Consider the following 17,820-nt stretch of genomic DNA (forward strand, 5'->3'; position numbering starts at 1 on the left):
TGCAGATCAAAACTTCTTTCATCTATCCCACAAACCAGTTTGGAGCAACTTCCAAAGGGATATCCTGTAAGCAATGTGAGTGCATGAGAATGCGCATGCATGTGTGTGAAGATTTTGACATTTGATTAGGATTTGAAAGGCATTAATAAAGAAGATACTTGTATATTGGTATAAGATATGCAACCTTCATCTCTAATGGAAGCACTGTAAGAATTTTTATTATCTTGTTTTCTTCCTTTCAGAGAAAATGCAGGTTGTTCCTCTGCCATTTCAATGTACAATAATTGAAAGTCTCTCCCATTATCTTAGGAATTCAAAAAAGTCCTCCTTATTGTTGCCATAAAGAAGGGAATTGCTAGCTGTGTTTTTCATAGATTTATTAAACTGAAGTATAGTTGATGGAGTTGAAAATTTTTGACACTACTCTTGCAAAGAAGTCAGCTGCCCAAGTTTTTCACTCTTGAATTTTTAGCCTCTAACACAAGTCAAGCAGGACTACTGTGAACTCTTAAGAAAGTTCTTTTTCTTTTAAACTCCTCTGAAGCATCTGTGAGTTGGTATAGAATATGATCCAGTAACTAGTTACATTAGAGGATCTAAAAAAATCTGATGCTTTTCACAGTTTTTGACCTTTTTGACTTAAACCTTTTAGAATAGGAATTAGATAACCTCTCATGGTGGTTATCTGTTAAAACGGTTTTAATCACAAGATTTTTTTTTAATCAGTGTTCTTATGCAGTTTAGAAGCCATTTTGATTATCTTCCTTTTGTACATTAGTCCTTCAAGGGAAAAAAAAAAAATCCTGCAGGAATTCAGCTGTTTTATGAGCATACTGCAATCATTTAGGGAATTTTAAAACCCTTTCATTTATTTTGTATATGATTACACACTCTTAAATTAAAATGCTCTTTATTTTGGATGTGTGGGTTAAATTTGCATGAGGTAATTGCCAGTCTCTTAAAAACTTCGATGTGAATACAGCCAAGCTACCATAATTTAAGATGATCAACATTTTCACTGAGTTGGTAGGCCACAACACTAATCTCTGTCTCTGAACATAACCTCTGCATGAGAATGTGGGCTTTTACAACAATACCACCTGTACTGTACAATGAACTTTCCTAAATTTTTTTTGTCTGCTTTTCCAGCTAAATGAAAAATCACTGAGCCAGTTTCCACCTTTATAAAGATTTTCAGGGAGCGTCCACATGGCAGCTAAATAATTTAGTATTAAAAGACAAAAGTTAAAATAACTACTTGTCATTTCACATGGACATTCTTCTGGAAGAGACAATGTCTTGTGAAAACCCTCTATTTGTGTATTAACCAAATTTGTTTTGGTAAACTCTTATGTGAGTCTTCGTCTCTCAAACTTGATTAAAAGCTTTTCAAAGATCCTGATAGGCACTTAGATAAATACTTTCAAATGGTGGAAATCAATTTAGTGCTTGAGTTTCAAAAAATTGCTTAGCAGTTGAGCTGTCACTACTCCCATTAACTCAAGCACTGAACTGAAATATTCAACTGCGAGGTCAAGCGTGTGGATACCTTCCAACAAAAAGGGAAGAAATGTACAATGTTCTGACTTGGTTTTAAATTTTCTGAATTATGTGGTATTTTAGTCTTTTTAACATAGTTCCTGTTTGGTATTATAGTATGGCATATTTCAGTAATCACAGTACTAATAGTCATATAGTAAACATCTAGCTAGTTGAAAATTTTAAGTTTAATTTCTGCTTTTTGCTATCTACAGCTCCAGGTATAGACATGTTTTCTCATTTTACACAAATACTCATTATATTGTTTGTGGACCAAATTCCACTAAGCATATTAGTGAAGATTAGTGAGATTATTCTGTTTATTCTCATGAAACGAATAAACTGTTACTCTTCTATAAAATAAATTGCTTTTTGCTAGCCCCATGTGGTTTATTAACCATGATTAAAACCAGCTATATTATGTTTTATGAGCAGTTTCTTCTCTCCATAAAAATGCATAAGAATATAAATTACACATGTAATTTTTTTTGTTTTGATTTAGTAGTCCTTTGCAATGCAAAATTAATTTTGTTACTGTTGGAGTTGGCTACTCTAACTGTAAATCCATGTTTAGCTGTTGTAGTGAAACTTTTTCTCCCTTTGCCCTACCCATCAACATAGTATTACCAAAACTCAGCCTTTTAAAAACTTTTTCTGGACTCATTCAGTGTAAATGAATTTCTGTAAATGTTTTAGACAACTAATCGAGAAAAAAAAAAAAGGATTTAAAGTCAAGTATGTTAGCTTAAAATGGTTGGAAGAAGACTTAATTGTCTTTATGATATCTTTTTCTTCATTATTTTTCTGGCATAACAAGCGTCAGACTGTGGGTGGAAGTTCTGTCTTCCTCCTCCTCCTCCTCACGCAAGAAAGAGCTTGCACTGCAGTCTCCTGTGTTAGTTTTCCTGTCAGCAAGGCTGGTTCAAGAGTTTTCTAGTTTTCTCCATTGCCACCTCCACCACAGACTGTTATGCCTTATTTGTGCTGCTACAACTGTTCATACAGCTATCCTCTAAAATGGTGTAGTGGAATTATTTGGTCTAAAACCAGCAAAACCACCTGTGGGTTCATGGAGTTATGTGCACGAACGGGGGACCAGGGGCTGAAGCTTCAGTGCTATTAAACTGAGGTGCTGCCAAGGAAGTGGTAACATGCAGTCTTGAAACAGGAAATCCCATGGGTAGCAGCACTTGTTACTCTCTAAATACACTTCCTTGCTTTGCATTATTGTGAAAAGAAGGTTGTATCTCTATTCTTTAAATCCTGTTTATCATGACAACAGCAGCTGGTTTAGCATAGCATTTACTTATAAAAAATGTTCATTGTTGCTATCTTAAATTCTTAATATGGCTTATCTCCATGCAGTATGCATAAAGGCTTCCTTGTATCCTTTGTTTAAACCTGTAATGTGGTAGTGTGCTCAGTTGCAGTAGCCTCAAACTTGCAGAATTGAAGAAATCAGGAACAGTTTTTGATAATGATTTGTCATTGAGAGTTCTTGATAATTTCCTGGCTAACATCCTGTTAAAGCGGGAAATATGATTTCCTACATAGTGACCAGATATCAGTATCTGACTTATCTGTGCAGTATCTGCTGACTCAAAGTTCCATGGCAAGAACTGAATAAGAACATTATGGTGATCATAAAATACAGGATTTCCCAAAGGAAATATTCCTAATGATAAAATACAGAATTTCCCAAAGGAAATGCTCCCAGTGCTTAATTTTAAGTGAATAATTTTTATCTTGTGATGACACAGGTGGTTTTAGATTTTTTTTTAGGTTTGTTCTTTTTTTAAACAGCTGTTAAAAATTCATTTGCTTTTCTTAGCATCATTTTGGGGTGGTGTGGTTTTTTTATTGCATGTGGAATGTTGGGGTTTTTTTGGTGTGTGGTTTTTCTTTTTTTTTTTTTTCTTTCCTGTCTACATACACAGACAAATGTGGTAAGATATTGTATTTTAATTATAGTTAATTTTCATTTCACATTGAAATCGTGTAACAAATTCTGAAGTAATCCTTGGAGGATATAAAGATAATATGGGATTCTCTTTCCGTTTACACTGAATATATTCTCAGTAAAGCTATTAAAATTTAATTTAAGTTAGGAATGGTGTTAGGAATGCAAAAGTGCAATGCCTGCTTTGAATTGTTCCCCCATAAAAGCATGAATAAACATGCAGGAATTCAAATAGCTGTAGTTTCTCACATATTGTCATTTTGTTAGGTAATGTAGTTCCACATTTTGTTCATTGCCTCTAATGTTTTAATGGGTTTTTACTGTTTGCAGTTTTGGCAGAATTAATTGAAAAGTTCGTGTCACATCTTTCTGAAAGCCGATTGGATTGTTATTTCAGCACGGGAAACCATAACGGTCAGTTTCCTAATAATTTCTTGCCATGCAGCCTCTTCATATTTAAATTACTTTCCTTGTAAATGTATCTGTAACATTTGGGGGATTGTTTAAAATGTTCTTTAAGAGCTGAGAAAATCATTACTTAACTGGTGGGAAATACCTCACTTCGGAGAAAAAGATGATGTGCTTGAGTAAACAGTACAGATAATTATTAGTGATGGGCTTTCACATTTCTGTATGTGTAATGGGAAGATGGAGATGCAGAACAGGTGAGGGTATGATTCAAAGTATTTGTTGACACCTATTATAGAATGATTTGCAAAGCTGGTGGCGTAAACATTTAAGATGGTGTAAACAATCTGGCTCACCTTTTGAAAGCCCCATAATATATAATCAACCCAAAGGTATGCAATTTATATTGCATTAAAGGATATGTATTAAAGAACTGCTATTGTCAGCAGAGTAATCTGAGTGTTAGTTTTGTACAGATATAGTGCTTACAGCCAAGAATACAGAATGAATGATAAAGACAATTCATTCTGAGTGTAAAGTAATACATTTTAATATTTTGAAGCACTTGCAAAATTAGAAGATTTAGAAGCATTGTTAATATCTGCCAGAAAATGCACTTCGATACTTTACTATCTGTCCAGGACTTTTCTCTTAGGTTGTAGTTCAGTCATTTAGAGTACTTATTCTGCCACTAACTCTGGAGAAACAAGCCTGCTTTGGGGAGAGTCTTATTTATACTGCTATTTTATTCTCACACATAAGATGCAAATATAGTGTCCTTGGAGACGTCAGACTTGCCTTTGAAGTTTCAAAGCATAAAACCCCTTTAGTAATTTAGAGGATCTCTTTCTTTTATGTAGTGGCCTTTTACCTTCTGAAAGCTTGCTAACAGAATACTCTTAATTTTATTTGAGAATCTCTTTCTTTGTTTAATGAAGAGAGTTGCTGAAGTGACAGTTCTTTCTGTCACTATTTTATTTTTCCTTAAAAGATACTTAAAGGGTTTTTTTGTTGTCCTGCATTAGTTTGTCATTTACTTTTCAACTTCTCAGGAGGCATAATGAGCAATAAAAATCTTTTTGTGGACTCATAAGACTTGCTATTTACATATTTCTGACACTTCCCAATTCAAATTATGATTTTGATGGTTCCTTTAAAAGCCTACATCATGTCTTCATGATGTAAATGATTTATTTGATACCTAGACTGCCCCTCTTGCTCCTGTCTGTACAATTCTCTTTTTAGGTCGCAGTTCAAAGTATCATGCATCTCCAGTGATGTGGAAGGCCCAGGTATAGTTTTCTTTTCTGTCCTGGGAAATGCCTATGTCACATGTCTTTGAAGAACGGTATAGCCCACAGACCTAACTTTTCAAGGTTGCCTTAGTGTTTCCTGTTAGAAAAACAGGAAAACCTGCTTGGTTTGAATAAGGCAAAAACTAACTGGAGGAGGAACAGACACCTAACTGTGCAACCTTCAAGTGGATGCCTTGCCCAGTAAAGACAGCATCCTGCTGTTTCTTAATGATAACAGCTAAGTGCTTCCATCAGTGTGGAAGAACTCTAATGAAGGGAAGCAGTAGTCCATACTCTGTTCACTTAGATATCAAGTACCTTAGTTTCAATCCACTCTTCTCAACCTCTTGTTCAAATCTAGGACTTAAAACACATTCAGGAAGGTTGAACCTGATCTTCTACTTCATTGATTTCACCATGACCATTGATCAGGTGGAGGTGGCAACAATACTACATTATTTATCTAAAATTTAATGCCAACTTTGAAGAAACACCAGGTTTGAAAATCCTGTGACAATTGCATACATTAAATTAATTTTTTAGAATGGAAAATCCCAAAGAATAGGTACAGAAACAAAACAAAGCTAACACAGTAGAAGCCTCAATTCTTAATTTTCTTGAGTTTGACAGATTTTCTTTCCATGATAAACCAACCCAGTCTGTATGACATTCCTTTTTGTATTTTCTGAATATTTTTTTCATTCAGTCTTTTACAGGCACTATTGGATGTTAATTCTAGATAAGTTTGCTTGTTCAGTTCTCAAATAAAAGCTCCAAAATTTAAATGATTGGCTGGTGAACAATTTTCATTTGCAAATGCTTTTGATAGTCCATGCGCTTTAATGAAGACAAGCTCTGAAATGGCAGTGAGCCGCTTTCTCAAGGATAGTCAGTAATCTGGTGGCAAGAAACTGATGTGAAATGTAGGCAAAGGGCTGGTGTTGTCTTAATGCTTTCTTTCCCTATCAGCAACACCGTTATCACAGACTCTTTTTGTGAAGAGTTCTCCAGTCCGGGAAAAGAGTGTTGCTCAGGCAAGCAGCGTATGTTTCATCAAGGGTTTCTTTTAAGTTTTATAGGAAAATAGTTACTAAAATTTCATAGCGCCTTTACCAATAAATTAATGCTGATTGACATGAAAGTGAAACACAAATCTGGCTCTAAAATTGAATCTATTATCACATTCCACTCTGAAACAGTAAAAGGGCTTGATTGTAAGAATCAGTCGTATAGCTAAATTTACACTCATTACAGGTTCTTTTTTACATCATAAAACATACAGTGTGGCTTTTCTATGAAGATAGGGAACGTGCTTTGAGAACCTAAGTCTGTATTACGCTTCCTGTGTTTGTACTGGAGGGACAAACAAAACATGCTCAAATCTTTATCAGACCTTATTTACTTAAAATTAGGTTTCTCACTGATTGAATAATGATTGATCAGATTTGTGTACATTTCCCAAGGTTTTCTGTTAATGTGTATAAAGGGTTGGAATTTCTCCAAGGAGAACAATTACTTATCGAATGCCATGTTATTACAAAGTATCTTTTCCATATATGTGTGTGTAAGCGCTATCTAAGCTAAATCCTAAAACTGCTGTTACAGTAGAAACATTTTTCTGAATTAGGTAAAGCTAATGAGTTGTTAGAAGGTAAAGTATCTAAGTAAGTTAAAGATGCACTTGGCAATTGTGTCCGTCCGTCATTCTCTTGAATAAATTTAGGTCTGAGGAACTGAACAACAGTTTCTAATAGTTGTTTAATTTTAATGAAGAGAAGCCACAATCTTCATGAAAGTGGATTCAGTACAATGCATAGATATTCAGTGTTTATCATGTTTCTTGCAATGAAAAATTGATTATCTTAAAAAATGACAGCTTTCTAAACCTGTAGGTAGTTGTAATTAGAATAACACAGTCATCCATCTGCTGTGGAATCCCTCAGGATTTCAGTCTATTATAAAATTTGCAAATATGGAAAAATCAAATTAGTTTGGGTTGTTATCATTTTCAAGATAAGAGAGAAGGAAAAATATCTGATAAACTACTATGCAGTTGCAGTGTTTAATTATAAACAGTAACACAACTCTTACTTGAAGTTTACTTTCTGCTAGCAGCAGATACTGCTGTGATGTGGATTCAGATGAGTAAAATAACATACAATATGTATGTTAAATGTTAATGAACTCTGTACATCCCCTTTCCCAGAATTAATACTTTCTAGTTTGCTTTTATTTTTAATTTCTTCTTGAAAAAAACCCCAAAACATTGAAAACCAAATCACTGATGTCTAGCTGTATAGGCAATAGGGTGGCAAGAAACTGAAATTTGCTATGGTAGTAAAATAGTAGTAAAATAGGCATTACTCATTAGGGATATGAAGTTCTTAAAATAGCCACTTGCTCTTCCTGGTAGCAAATTCCAGTTCATTGCAACATAAATGCTTTGTGGAAATGTGTTACTTTTCTCAGCGTTCCAACAAACACATTTCTCAAAGAATTTCAATTGCAGAGTCATCTAATATGCTGGTGTCTGGACTTCTTAATTGATCTCCGCCATGTGTTGCAGACTGCCCAAACTTGGGAATGCTACGACCTTTCAGGATCAACTGGTTTTTTTGGCAGCTCTGTTTGTGCAGATGACCTTGCAGTTGAGTTCTCTATTTCCACTGGACTTTGTCTCTGAAACAGCTCTGCCATGTACTGCCAAAGGGACAGAACCTCAGGGATTTCAGGGGATTTCCTGGCTGTAAAACTCAAATGTCACGGTGTGTTCCTTCTCTAGATGAGGCTTAGTTCTCTGGCTGAACAAAATCTCATAGGAACTTTCTACCATTTAATGAGCTCTTAATCTTCTAAGGGTCAGGTGGATCGGGTAATGAACTGAGACATTTTAAAAACAGCAATGGGAAGCTGTCAGTATAGAGCTGATCAGAAGGAGTAGCAAATGAGAAATACAGGACTGCAACCCCAAATTGGGCTGAAAAGGAAGGAGAAGGAAGGGCATTCTTCCCTTCTTCCTGCATCATTTGATGAATGCACTTCTTTAAAGATGGGTGAGCACTTTAAAGATGCTGTTAGCAAAATGCATTTCGCCCTTTGCCAGTTTATATGTAGCTGGACTGAAAATGTGGTTCATTCTTAATGATGCTGCTGCCAAAACTAGCTTGAGTACTTGTGATGACCAATACATAAAGAAGTTGTTCTAGATATTAATATTTTGATCTTGTATTGTTATGACAAGCATACTGATGACATAATAGATACTTTCAATAGTCAAGGTGGAACTGTACATGAGATTACCTAGCTCTGATGAGAAGCCAACAAACATTCTCCAGCAATTATTCCTGGATCATGTTTACATTGTCTCCATTCACAGTTCAAATCCAACAATAAGTGTACCTTTCTTTGAAATGGGATTTTTTTATAGACAATTCTAACAATGAACATGAGATCAGAAGTGCTCTAGATGAGTAGCCTGGTGGAGGAGACACCACCACCAGAAAATGGTAGCAAAATGGCAGAAGAGAATATCTGAGAAAAGTACGATTTCTGCTTTGCCCCAATTCCAAATAATGTTTTAAAATAGAAAACTTTCATAAGGACATCAGAAGGACAGAGGATAGGTGCTGACAAAACATAAAGTTCTATACTGACTGTTGGGCACCTGCCCACTGACAGTGTCAGTATTCAGGTACCTGTTGAAGAATAAGTAAAAAACCTGCTTTTTTTGGTTAAAAAAAAAAAAAAAAGTGAGTTCCACTATTTCAGTTTATATGGACAAAGACTGGGACTAGAGATCTGATAGCGAACATAACTACAAACTTTAAATATTTTTGAAGCATCTGCATGAATTATGCAGGTGGCTCTGGCCATCATGGGTTTTTCAACTGTTTGCAGTATTGTTACATGGTTCCTTTGAATCAAAAGTATTTTCCATGTATACAAAGAAAACTCATCTTTCTTACCATCACTGAAGTTAAAATTTAACATTCATTAACATTTTGAAAAGATTATTTATATACCCATGAAAATATTTGGGCACCAGGAAGTGAAAAAGCTAAATCGGTAATATGAGCAACAGCTTTAGTCATTTTCTTCACTTAACACAAAAGGGAAGCCAGTAGTTTCTTTAGAGTAACAGCAGTTAAACAGGGAAATAAATAAGTAAATTATTACCTAAAGACCATACAAGTTTTCTGAAATATGCTGTAAAGCTGTTTCAGCTTGGTATCGAGTCATTTCAGTATGAATTCGATGTAGCCCATTTTCTGACTTAAACACATAAAAGCTTCTTCATGGTGAGAGGGAAAATGAATGAGAAAGCAATCTGTCATATGAGTTGTAAAGTTGATAGAAGTCTAATCCGATCAGGAAGAATACTACTGGACTGTGCATGCCAGTTAACTTACTCTGAAGTGTTTGTAGCTATAGCTTGAGTTTCATAATGTATGATTTGCAAAGGCAATTACATATTCCTATGAGATGTCTGGTTTTGTGCTCCTGAATGCTACAAAACATTATGAGAAGTACTGCCCATTAAGATGCTTGAAATGGGCATGATCAAAGTTAGTACAAATGATCAGTCATGACCTCAAAGCAAGAAAACACTAAGATTGCTTAAAGAACTGCTCCCTGTCTTCCTGGCATCCTGTTCTTCCCATTCCCCCTAATCCCTTTTGACATTTACGATTGCTCAGAGTTTTGCAGGAAGACCTGGAAGATAAAAACCACAGAAGACAATCAGCCCATCTCTTCCTATTGACACAAGACGAAAAACTTCAAATTCTTTTCCACAATTAGGTTTTGGTCTGCAATAAATAAATAAATAAGGAAAGGGCTTGTAAACAGAAGTTAATCCCCACCTCTTCCCAGGGTCACCTGATTTGCATCTGAAACTATTCAGGATGCACAGGATTGTTTCTCTTTAAAGATGAAGACCAGATAGGCAACGGCAGTGAAGCATGCCTTACCTAGGAATCCCAGACTTAGGATAACTGAACCAGGTGGGACAAGTTGCTCAAAGAGCCCTCTTTGCCTTTTTTTGCTCTGCTCCCTAAGCTTACTGCTCCTCCGACTCAAGCAGCAGAGGTCCTAAGTCTGTCTTGTTGGTTCTCTGTGCAACACTGAATTTAATTGAGAGGTAGAAGGGTTGGAAACACGAGGAAGATTACCAAGTCATAAAAAGAAATAGTTCTTTATTGTAGAAAAATATAATCTACAATTTTTCATGTGTAGTGGTTTTTTGGGTTTTTTTTTAAATTTTTCAGTCCTTGGTGTTTCAAAGAAAGCATTTTCTCTTTTGAATGGAGAAGATTGTGTTAAATAGTGGATTTAAAAAAAAGATTCGAGAGCAGGCATACCAATATTTCTTATGATTAGCTTATCTGAAGTGTGTATGGTAGGTTGCTAATATAAAGAGCAGTTGCATGGTCCATACTTACTGCTGTGGGGTTTTTTTATGCGTTTTAGAATGAGAGATAAAGTCAACTTTCTATTATAATCTTTTTAATTGTAAATTGGCTCCTAGAGAATTCTGATATCCTTCAAGTCACTAGTTTAATTTTGGCTTAATTTCTATTTTACATTGTTTTACATTTTTAAAGAAAGAAGTGTAAAATACCTGTGCAACATAGAATTTTTTGTTTTATTAGATAAATAAAAAGGAAGCTGCCAAACCATGTTGTTCATTGCATTTAATAATAGCCACAGTGCAGTATCATGTTATCTAATTCACAGTTCAGAGGTGTGCTGTCCATTGTTTGAGGATAAATGGCACTCTTATTTAGAAAATTGATCTGTTGATGCCTTTTGTTATGAAACCCATTGTGTTTCAAGGCAGTTAGTTATATCAGGTGTTTCGATAAGTATCTGTCAAATGAGTTTTGTAGAAAATTAAATTCAGTGTATTAAATCAGAGGTATGAGCATCATTATAATAGTAGTTACAACATACTCCTGCAAGCTTACTAGTCAACTTTTTATCCATGGATTGCAATATGCAGTATTTCAATATTCCACTTACTGTTAATAACAATTTCCTATGCTTAATGGTGCACTTAAGGTTTCTAGGTCCAGTTTTTAATCAGTAAGAAGTGGTCCTTTGTGTATTCTAAATGACTTTATAGTTTTTTAAAGCCTAGTCTGCCCAGACTATTAATTGGTGAACAAAATGGAAAATCAAAACTTTTGACCCAGGACAAAGAACCACAGTTTGTGTGTTCCCATTGTGAGTCGTGGATTGGCAGCAACTCGACTGCCTAGTGTATGGAGCTATGATTATATCAAATACGCTCGTGTACAAAGCAAGTTTTTGCCTTGATGAGGTGCTGTGTAGTACAGAATTGTTATTCAATCCAAACTCTATGTTAATTTTATCTTCTTTCACGATACAGGGAAAATATCAGAAAGAAAACTGATAAGCAGAAAACCCTTTTCAGCAAGTAAGAAATTATTACAACAGAGAAGAAAAGGCAATGAGAATCAATGAAATCAGCTGTGTTCTTTAATGTTAATGGGTAATAAGCATTCCGTACTTGCTGTAAACTGTTACAGAATGGAAACTGGGCTCAGAGTGTGGGTTGTGATACAGCTGTTCCTCATTACACCCTTGCTGGACTTGGATACCAGCTCCTGCATTGCTGCCCACAGGAGGATCCACCTCAAAATGGAGGCAGGGCTTCCTTGTGGCTTAGAGGTTGTTATACCGCTTGCCTGTCTCCTGCCATTAAATATGGTTGCGTCAGGACTGAATTAGCCATTGGTCATAGCCAACTCTTTCAAATTCCCCCTGGTTTCTAGGATATAAGTATGTCTCTTGCCTTCACAGTTGCATCCAGGAACGTGAAAATGAATTGACTTAGTATGGTAATTGCCCTGAGTAAACAGGTAACTCGGAACAGGAGCTGTAAAAGCTGATGAACTGTTTCACTCATCTCTGCGGCTTTTTAACTCAAATGCCCTGTGATTTTGTATGTATTCTTCCAAATATTGTGTTGCTGGTATGCTATGCAAAAGATACTTGAACTTCTGTTGTTTGGATAAAAAAACCTCTCTGATGTGGGTTTGCTATTTCGGTCCCATCAGATTGTTGAATAAATTCGTTTTACTCAAAGACCAGTTGATTTTTCTTATGTATAAATGTATTTGTCAAAAGTAAAAGGTTAATTACTCACGACCCTAACACTTAGATAATTGTCCTCTATTAAAGTTATAATACAGAGCAGGGGTTTTTTTACCATACTTTGCTGAATTTTATTGCTTCATTGTCAAGTGTAATTATGCTATATTGTTTTCTTCATGAAAATTTCAACCTATTTCTTCTCATCTGAGCAGAGTGCTGCTTAATTTTTTTTTCTTTAACTTTTCTTCCTAACCAGAGGCATTTCCTGCCTTCACCTGTAAATATTTCATCTTTAATACCTTAGTCCCTGTTTGCTTACCAGGAGCATGGAATGTTTACCTGACTGGGTAGCCAGGGAATCCTTCAGTGTGAATTCTCTATCTGTGTGAGAATAATATAGAAAAAAATACATATCAAGTTACTGTGTGATCTGCTTAATCAGATTTTTACATTTATCACTTACATTAATACATTTTAGCTTCTGCTGCCGTATCTGTTATTTACATTTTTAAGGAATTATGTCACTTGTTAGGAGTTTTCTTTATTTATTTGTTTCATTTGTTGTTGTTTTTTAAGTAGTACTTTGAAAGAAGTATATTAAAGGTTTAAGCCCTCAGCTTTGTAACTCATAATATTATAGGACTGTATTTTTTTCTGAGGTATCGTTATCTTAGATGATATATGTAGATGAGAGGAAAAAATGCCCCATTTTTAATTGCATTTAGAATTTAAATTTTTGAGAAAATATCACAACAGAGTTTGCTTTAATTCATGATTTATTTGTCTAACAGATTTTTATTTTAAACAAATGCAGAAAACGGGATATATATTACTGTGTGAAAGAACAATGCATAGAAATACAGGGGGTTTAAAATCCATCAGTTATAAAGTTTTCTGTGATTCGTATCAAAATAGAATTTTTGTTAATAACGTTGGGTTTACAGCTAGGAGACTTAAGGCCACTGAAATGAAAGGAAGTAGATCAGAAAATGCCACTTTGTCTGATTTCTTGGCCAGAAAGGATAAAGCTCCACTAAGAAATGGGACTGAAAATGATGTTGTTTGTTTACGTTGTGCTGTAAAGCTAATGATAACCATACTAACAGTGAAGATTTCCTCATTTTAATCAAAGAAACAAACGTATATGAAGAATGCAGGTTCTTGATGCATCCTTTGCAAATCCTACTAAACTAATTGAAAATAAGACACAGTTCTCTCGAGAATTTGTATTCATATATAAAAGAAGTTTTACATTAGTATTCAGTTAAAATCATATTTATCATAATACTTTATTATATTTTTTCTTTTGTTTTAGCCATGGATGCAGATGTGAAGAATGAAAGCCTTTCACCTGTGCAGCAGCTTGGTGTTGAAATGACAGTCAGGTATATGGTATTAAAATATTTCCCTAGTGTATTTCTAGGATTTGATTTTCATGACTTTGATGATATTTAATCCATCAACTCAATGCTTTATACTGTTTAAATCTAAAGATCATCTTTAAGAAAATGAATTCTAACTTTGAAAATGAAAAAGGTATTCGTACATAATCAAATTATCTTTACAGATTATATAGGTTATTCTCCTTTATTGTTGTAAAGGCTAATTGTAACTTGTTAGTAAGATTTACCATAAAATTACATTATCCTGAGTTATTTGTCTTTTTTTTCCTCACATTACTTCTGTAAATGGTTCTGTTTAGCTAAGCTTAGTTATATGCCATTTAAACATTTTATTTGGCTAGTAATTTGCAGGGCCATGATGAAGGAAAAGCTACTGTGTCTGTACTTCCACAGATTGTTATCTTTCGCATTAATATTTGAATTCTGATGCTAATAATTACACGTACGGTATACTTACATGGAATTCTAAATAATATATGTGAAGAAAATGAGTCGTTTGTTAGAGTACTTGCTCCTCCCCACCAAGTCTCTAAAACTGAACTAAAAGGAATTTGGGTGAGGAATTGTAACACTGAGTAGCAGATGTTTGGTGTGTATCCTTTGTAGATAAAGCATAATAGGTTTTATTAAACCATTTATGTGTATATCTACAACATAGTGTTTGTGATGAACAATGCTATGACAGCTTAACTTTCACAGGCCTGTTAAATACAAGTTCTTGCTTTTTAGGAATTAAAAATATTTAACCTTTAAACAGTTTTGGTTTTTAACTTTTTGTGCTAGATATGGAAAATATCTAAACTTGCTAAAAGACCATGCTGAAAATGGGCTGTGCTTCGTGTTAATGAATTGTGAGAAATTTCTGAAACAGCAGCAAAGAACTGTGGTATCCTCACTTTGTATCCTTTTTTGATGGCATAAATTATATTAAATTATATAAAAATGCCAGTGGAATTTGAACTCTCAATTTGGGCTTTTGATGGTGGTGTAGATGTGTAATATGTACTCAAAGAAAAAAAAAAAAAAAACCACCAGCACATTCACTGTGAAATTTTAATTTAAAATGCATACCCCATGCACTCAAGAAAATCTTCACTCTTTTGTTCCCATACTTTGTTAAAATTGTAAGTCTCATTCATTTTTGTCATAAACTATCTTGGAGTAGGATCAGATATTTCTGGATGTGATAAAGAATCTGCAGCAATGCACCTTTGGGCACTAATGAGTATTTGTGGCACAATATTTTTGGTATTTGTATTTGGTACAGTATTTGTGGTACAATACCAACGGTATTAATGGTATTGCCCATGTAATGATAGTAGTCTGTAGTCTGATCAACAGGAATGTTTTGACTTCTGACTATTTCAGATCTACTGTGGAACTTTCAAAATAAAAGAGATGCCTCTTTCCAACAAGCTTTGCTATATTCTTCAGGTATTAGACTTGCATATCACTATTAAAATACCCTTCAGGTATATTAGTCAGAATATGCTTAATCTCTTTTTTTAAAGCTCTTCTTTTACTTTGGGGTTTTTTTTTTTCCCCCCATAATCTTCACAACCCTTGTTTTCCTCCTCCACCGTTCTCCTTTCTTGTACTACAAGCACGCTTGTTTTGGTGCGGGGTTTTTTGCATTTACTTGTTTTTTGTTCGCTTTTGTTGATTTGGCTTGACTACTTGTGGACTGGAAAAAAAGTAGTGTATAGCGAAAATAGCTTAAATCGTTTCTCTTAATTCAGTTTGAGAGGCAGCCATGCCTCAAGAAGCTGCCTTCTGCACAGCTGCGTTCCCCTTGTCCCATCTCTAACAAACCAGCTCTTGCCTCTGTGCCCACGGGCCTGGGGAGGAGGAGGGCTGCAGTTCCTGCAGGGCAGTGAGGAGGAGGTCTCTGCCGGAGTTCCTTAACCTTCTCACGCAGGCTGCTTGCGGGAGCGCTATGCTGGCTATGACTGGTTTGCATCATCTGTCTTCCTCATAATGTCAGGGGACGGGGAGAAGACACTGACGTTTCTTCAGCGATTTTCACGTCTTCTTGTTTCAGCATTTCTCTGGCTACCAAGACTGCATGTATCAGTAAGAATTTAAAAGCTGTTTCTTTCTGAAAGGCAACTTTGAAAGTTTCTAAAGGAGACTATCAATTTCCTTAGTTTTGGGTGGGTTTTTTTAATGCATTAAGTTTTCATTAAAGCCCTCTAACTGAATACGTGACCCTAAAAGATTCTTTCAGAAAAGTACAGATTTGACATTTGCTCAAATGGTTGTTTAAAAGTAGTGAAATAACAGGTGGACTGATAGTAAAGGCAATGTTATTGAATTTTAAAGCTGGCAGTAAAATAAACTTTCTTAGTGGCATTAAATTCTGTGTGAAGCCTTCGATACTGTTGAATGATCTTATTTTTTATTATTACAGTGTGCAAGTCCATCCTTTTGATTTTAGTAGAGCTATCAGTTTTAAAATTTGCTAAATATACTAGAATGTATTTAGTAAATTTTAAAAATTATTACTGCCCAAATACTGAACACTTGACAACTTTAAATTATTAGTATTTTGGATCAAGTTTGTAGTATAGGAAACTTCATTTGCATCTTTCATTAGGGGGGTTTACATCTATTTGAAATAAAAAACTTCCCGTTTGACTTTGTGTGTTGTCACGTTGTCTTGAATGTTTTGACCATAAACTATAAAACAACTGTAGTCTTTACTAGAGAACTCTGGGGTATAAGAAGCAAGCTTCTGTATTAATATGAACTGGTCTGTCTTGTCACCAGAAGTGACCGTATTGGTCCACTCACAGCACTGGGTCCAGCCCTGAGGTTATTCTAGCACAATGAAATTTTGCTCCATTGTGTGAATATAATTGTGCTGAACACCATCAGTGTTGAGAACTTCAGTGTTGTCTTCCATACAAGAACTAGCCAGCATGGCAGGCAGGTTGCTGGAGTGCTAATGTTTATTCTCAGTACCAAAATGATTTCTTTTTTATAATATATCTTGAAAACACAAAGAGAAAATTCATTAATTAACCTATTTGCATAACTGCCATGATGTAAAGTAAAATAAAATGTCAAAACAATGGCTGGATAATTCCTTATTCATGGATGGTGATACTGCCTACCTCAGGAAGGAGGAAAATTCCAAAGGATGTACCTTGACCTTCTAGCATGAAGCCAAGGATTCATTACCTAGAAACCAGGCACTGATATCCAGAGCTTTCCATTCTGATAAAACCACTGTTCCTTTTGCTGCACAAAATAGAATTTCACTGGTACCAGCCACACATACCGCAAAGAAACGTGGACACAGAAAACAACTTCAAATACCATAGAAGTTCCACTCTATCCACCAGTATAGGGGAAAAAAAAATCTGACAAATTTGTCTGTTTTTAACTTCTGTTCTTTTGTTCAAAATATAACAACAGTTTCTCCATCCCTGCTTTGACAATTAAAGCTTAGACGCAATAAAGAACTAGATTGGTAATGCAAAGGAATAGTCAGGATATATTTAATAACAGTTTCTAACTTTTAATTTTCTTTAGTTTAACTACATGTTTTTCCTAATGGTAGTAGGAGCTTTTTTGTTTATTCTATTTCCTGTCTCTAAAATAACTGGGATTACTTATCTTACAAGTAAACGTGTATATTTTTATACATTGTTCTCAGCAAAGTATTTTAAAATAACACATCTTTGTAGTCTGTAATCCTTTATCTTGATTTTCTTGTTGATGATGATGTTGTTAATCAGATGCACCTGCCTGTTACCACAGTGGAATCTGGCATCCATCCAGTCTATTTTTGCAGTGCTCACCACATTGAAATGTTGCTGAAAGCTGAGTTGCCACTTGTCTTTTCAGCCTTCCACATGTCTGGTTTCACTCCATCCCAGGTAACTGATGAAAGCATATGAAAGTATCAACTTTTTGACTTAAGTCTGCAAAATCAAGGCTGTTCAGGAACTACCGTGTTTTTTCTGTACAGCACTTGTGTGCTGGTTTTGAAACTGGGGTAAGAGATAGTATTGAATGCATAGTGACTTAGAGCGTCTGAAAATAGAAAGCAACCGACTTTGGTAGAATAATGACAGTGTACTGCAGCTGA

General features: G+C 35.0%; 1 protein-coding gene across 1 annotated transcript in view; it reads left to right on the top strand.

Annotated features, from left to right (window-relative positions):
- Window positions 1-17,820, top strand: part of TBC1D32 (TBC1 domain family member 32) — a 95,667-nt gene that overhangs the window by 72,664 nt on the left and 5,183 nt on the right. The window contains exons 27-31 of the mRNA XM_075707715.1: window positions 3,830-3,913; window positions 13,637-13,706; window positions 14,508-14,623; window positions 15,643-15,797; window positions 17,468-17,608. Of these exons, the coding sequence (XP_075563830.1) occupies window positions 3,830-3,913; window positions 13,637-13,706; window positions 14,508-14,623; window positions 15,643-15,797; window positions 17,468-17,608 (566 nt within the window). The remainder of the gene's footprint in view (window positions 1-3,829; window positions 3,914-13,636; window positions 13,707-14,507; window positions 14,624-15,642; window positions 15,798-17,467; window positions 17,609-17,820) is intronic.

This window comes from Pelecanus crispus, chromosome 3, assembly GCF_030463565.1.
Source record: "Pelecanus crispus isolate bPelCri1 chromosome 3, bPelCri1.pri, whole genome shotgun sequence".
NCBI classification, from domain to species: Eukaryota; Metazoa; Chordata; class Aves; order Pelecaniformes; family Pelecanidae; genus Pelecanus; species Pelecanus crispus.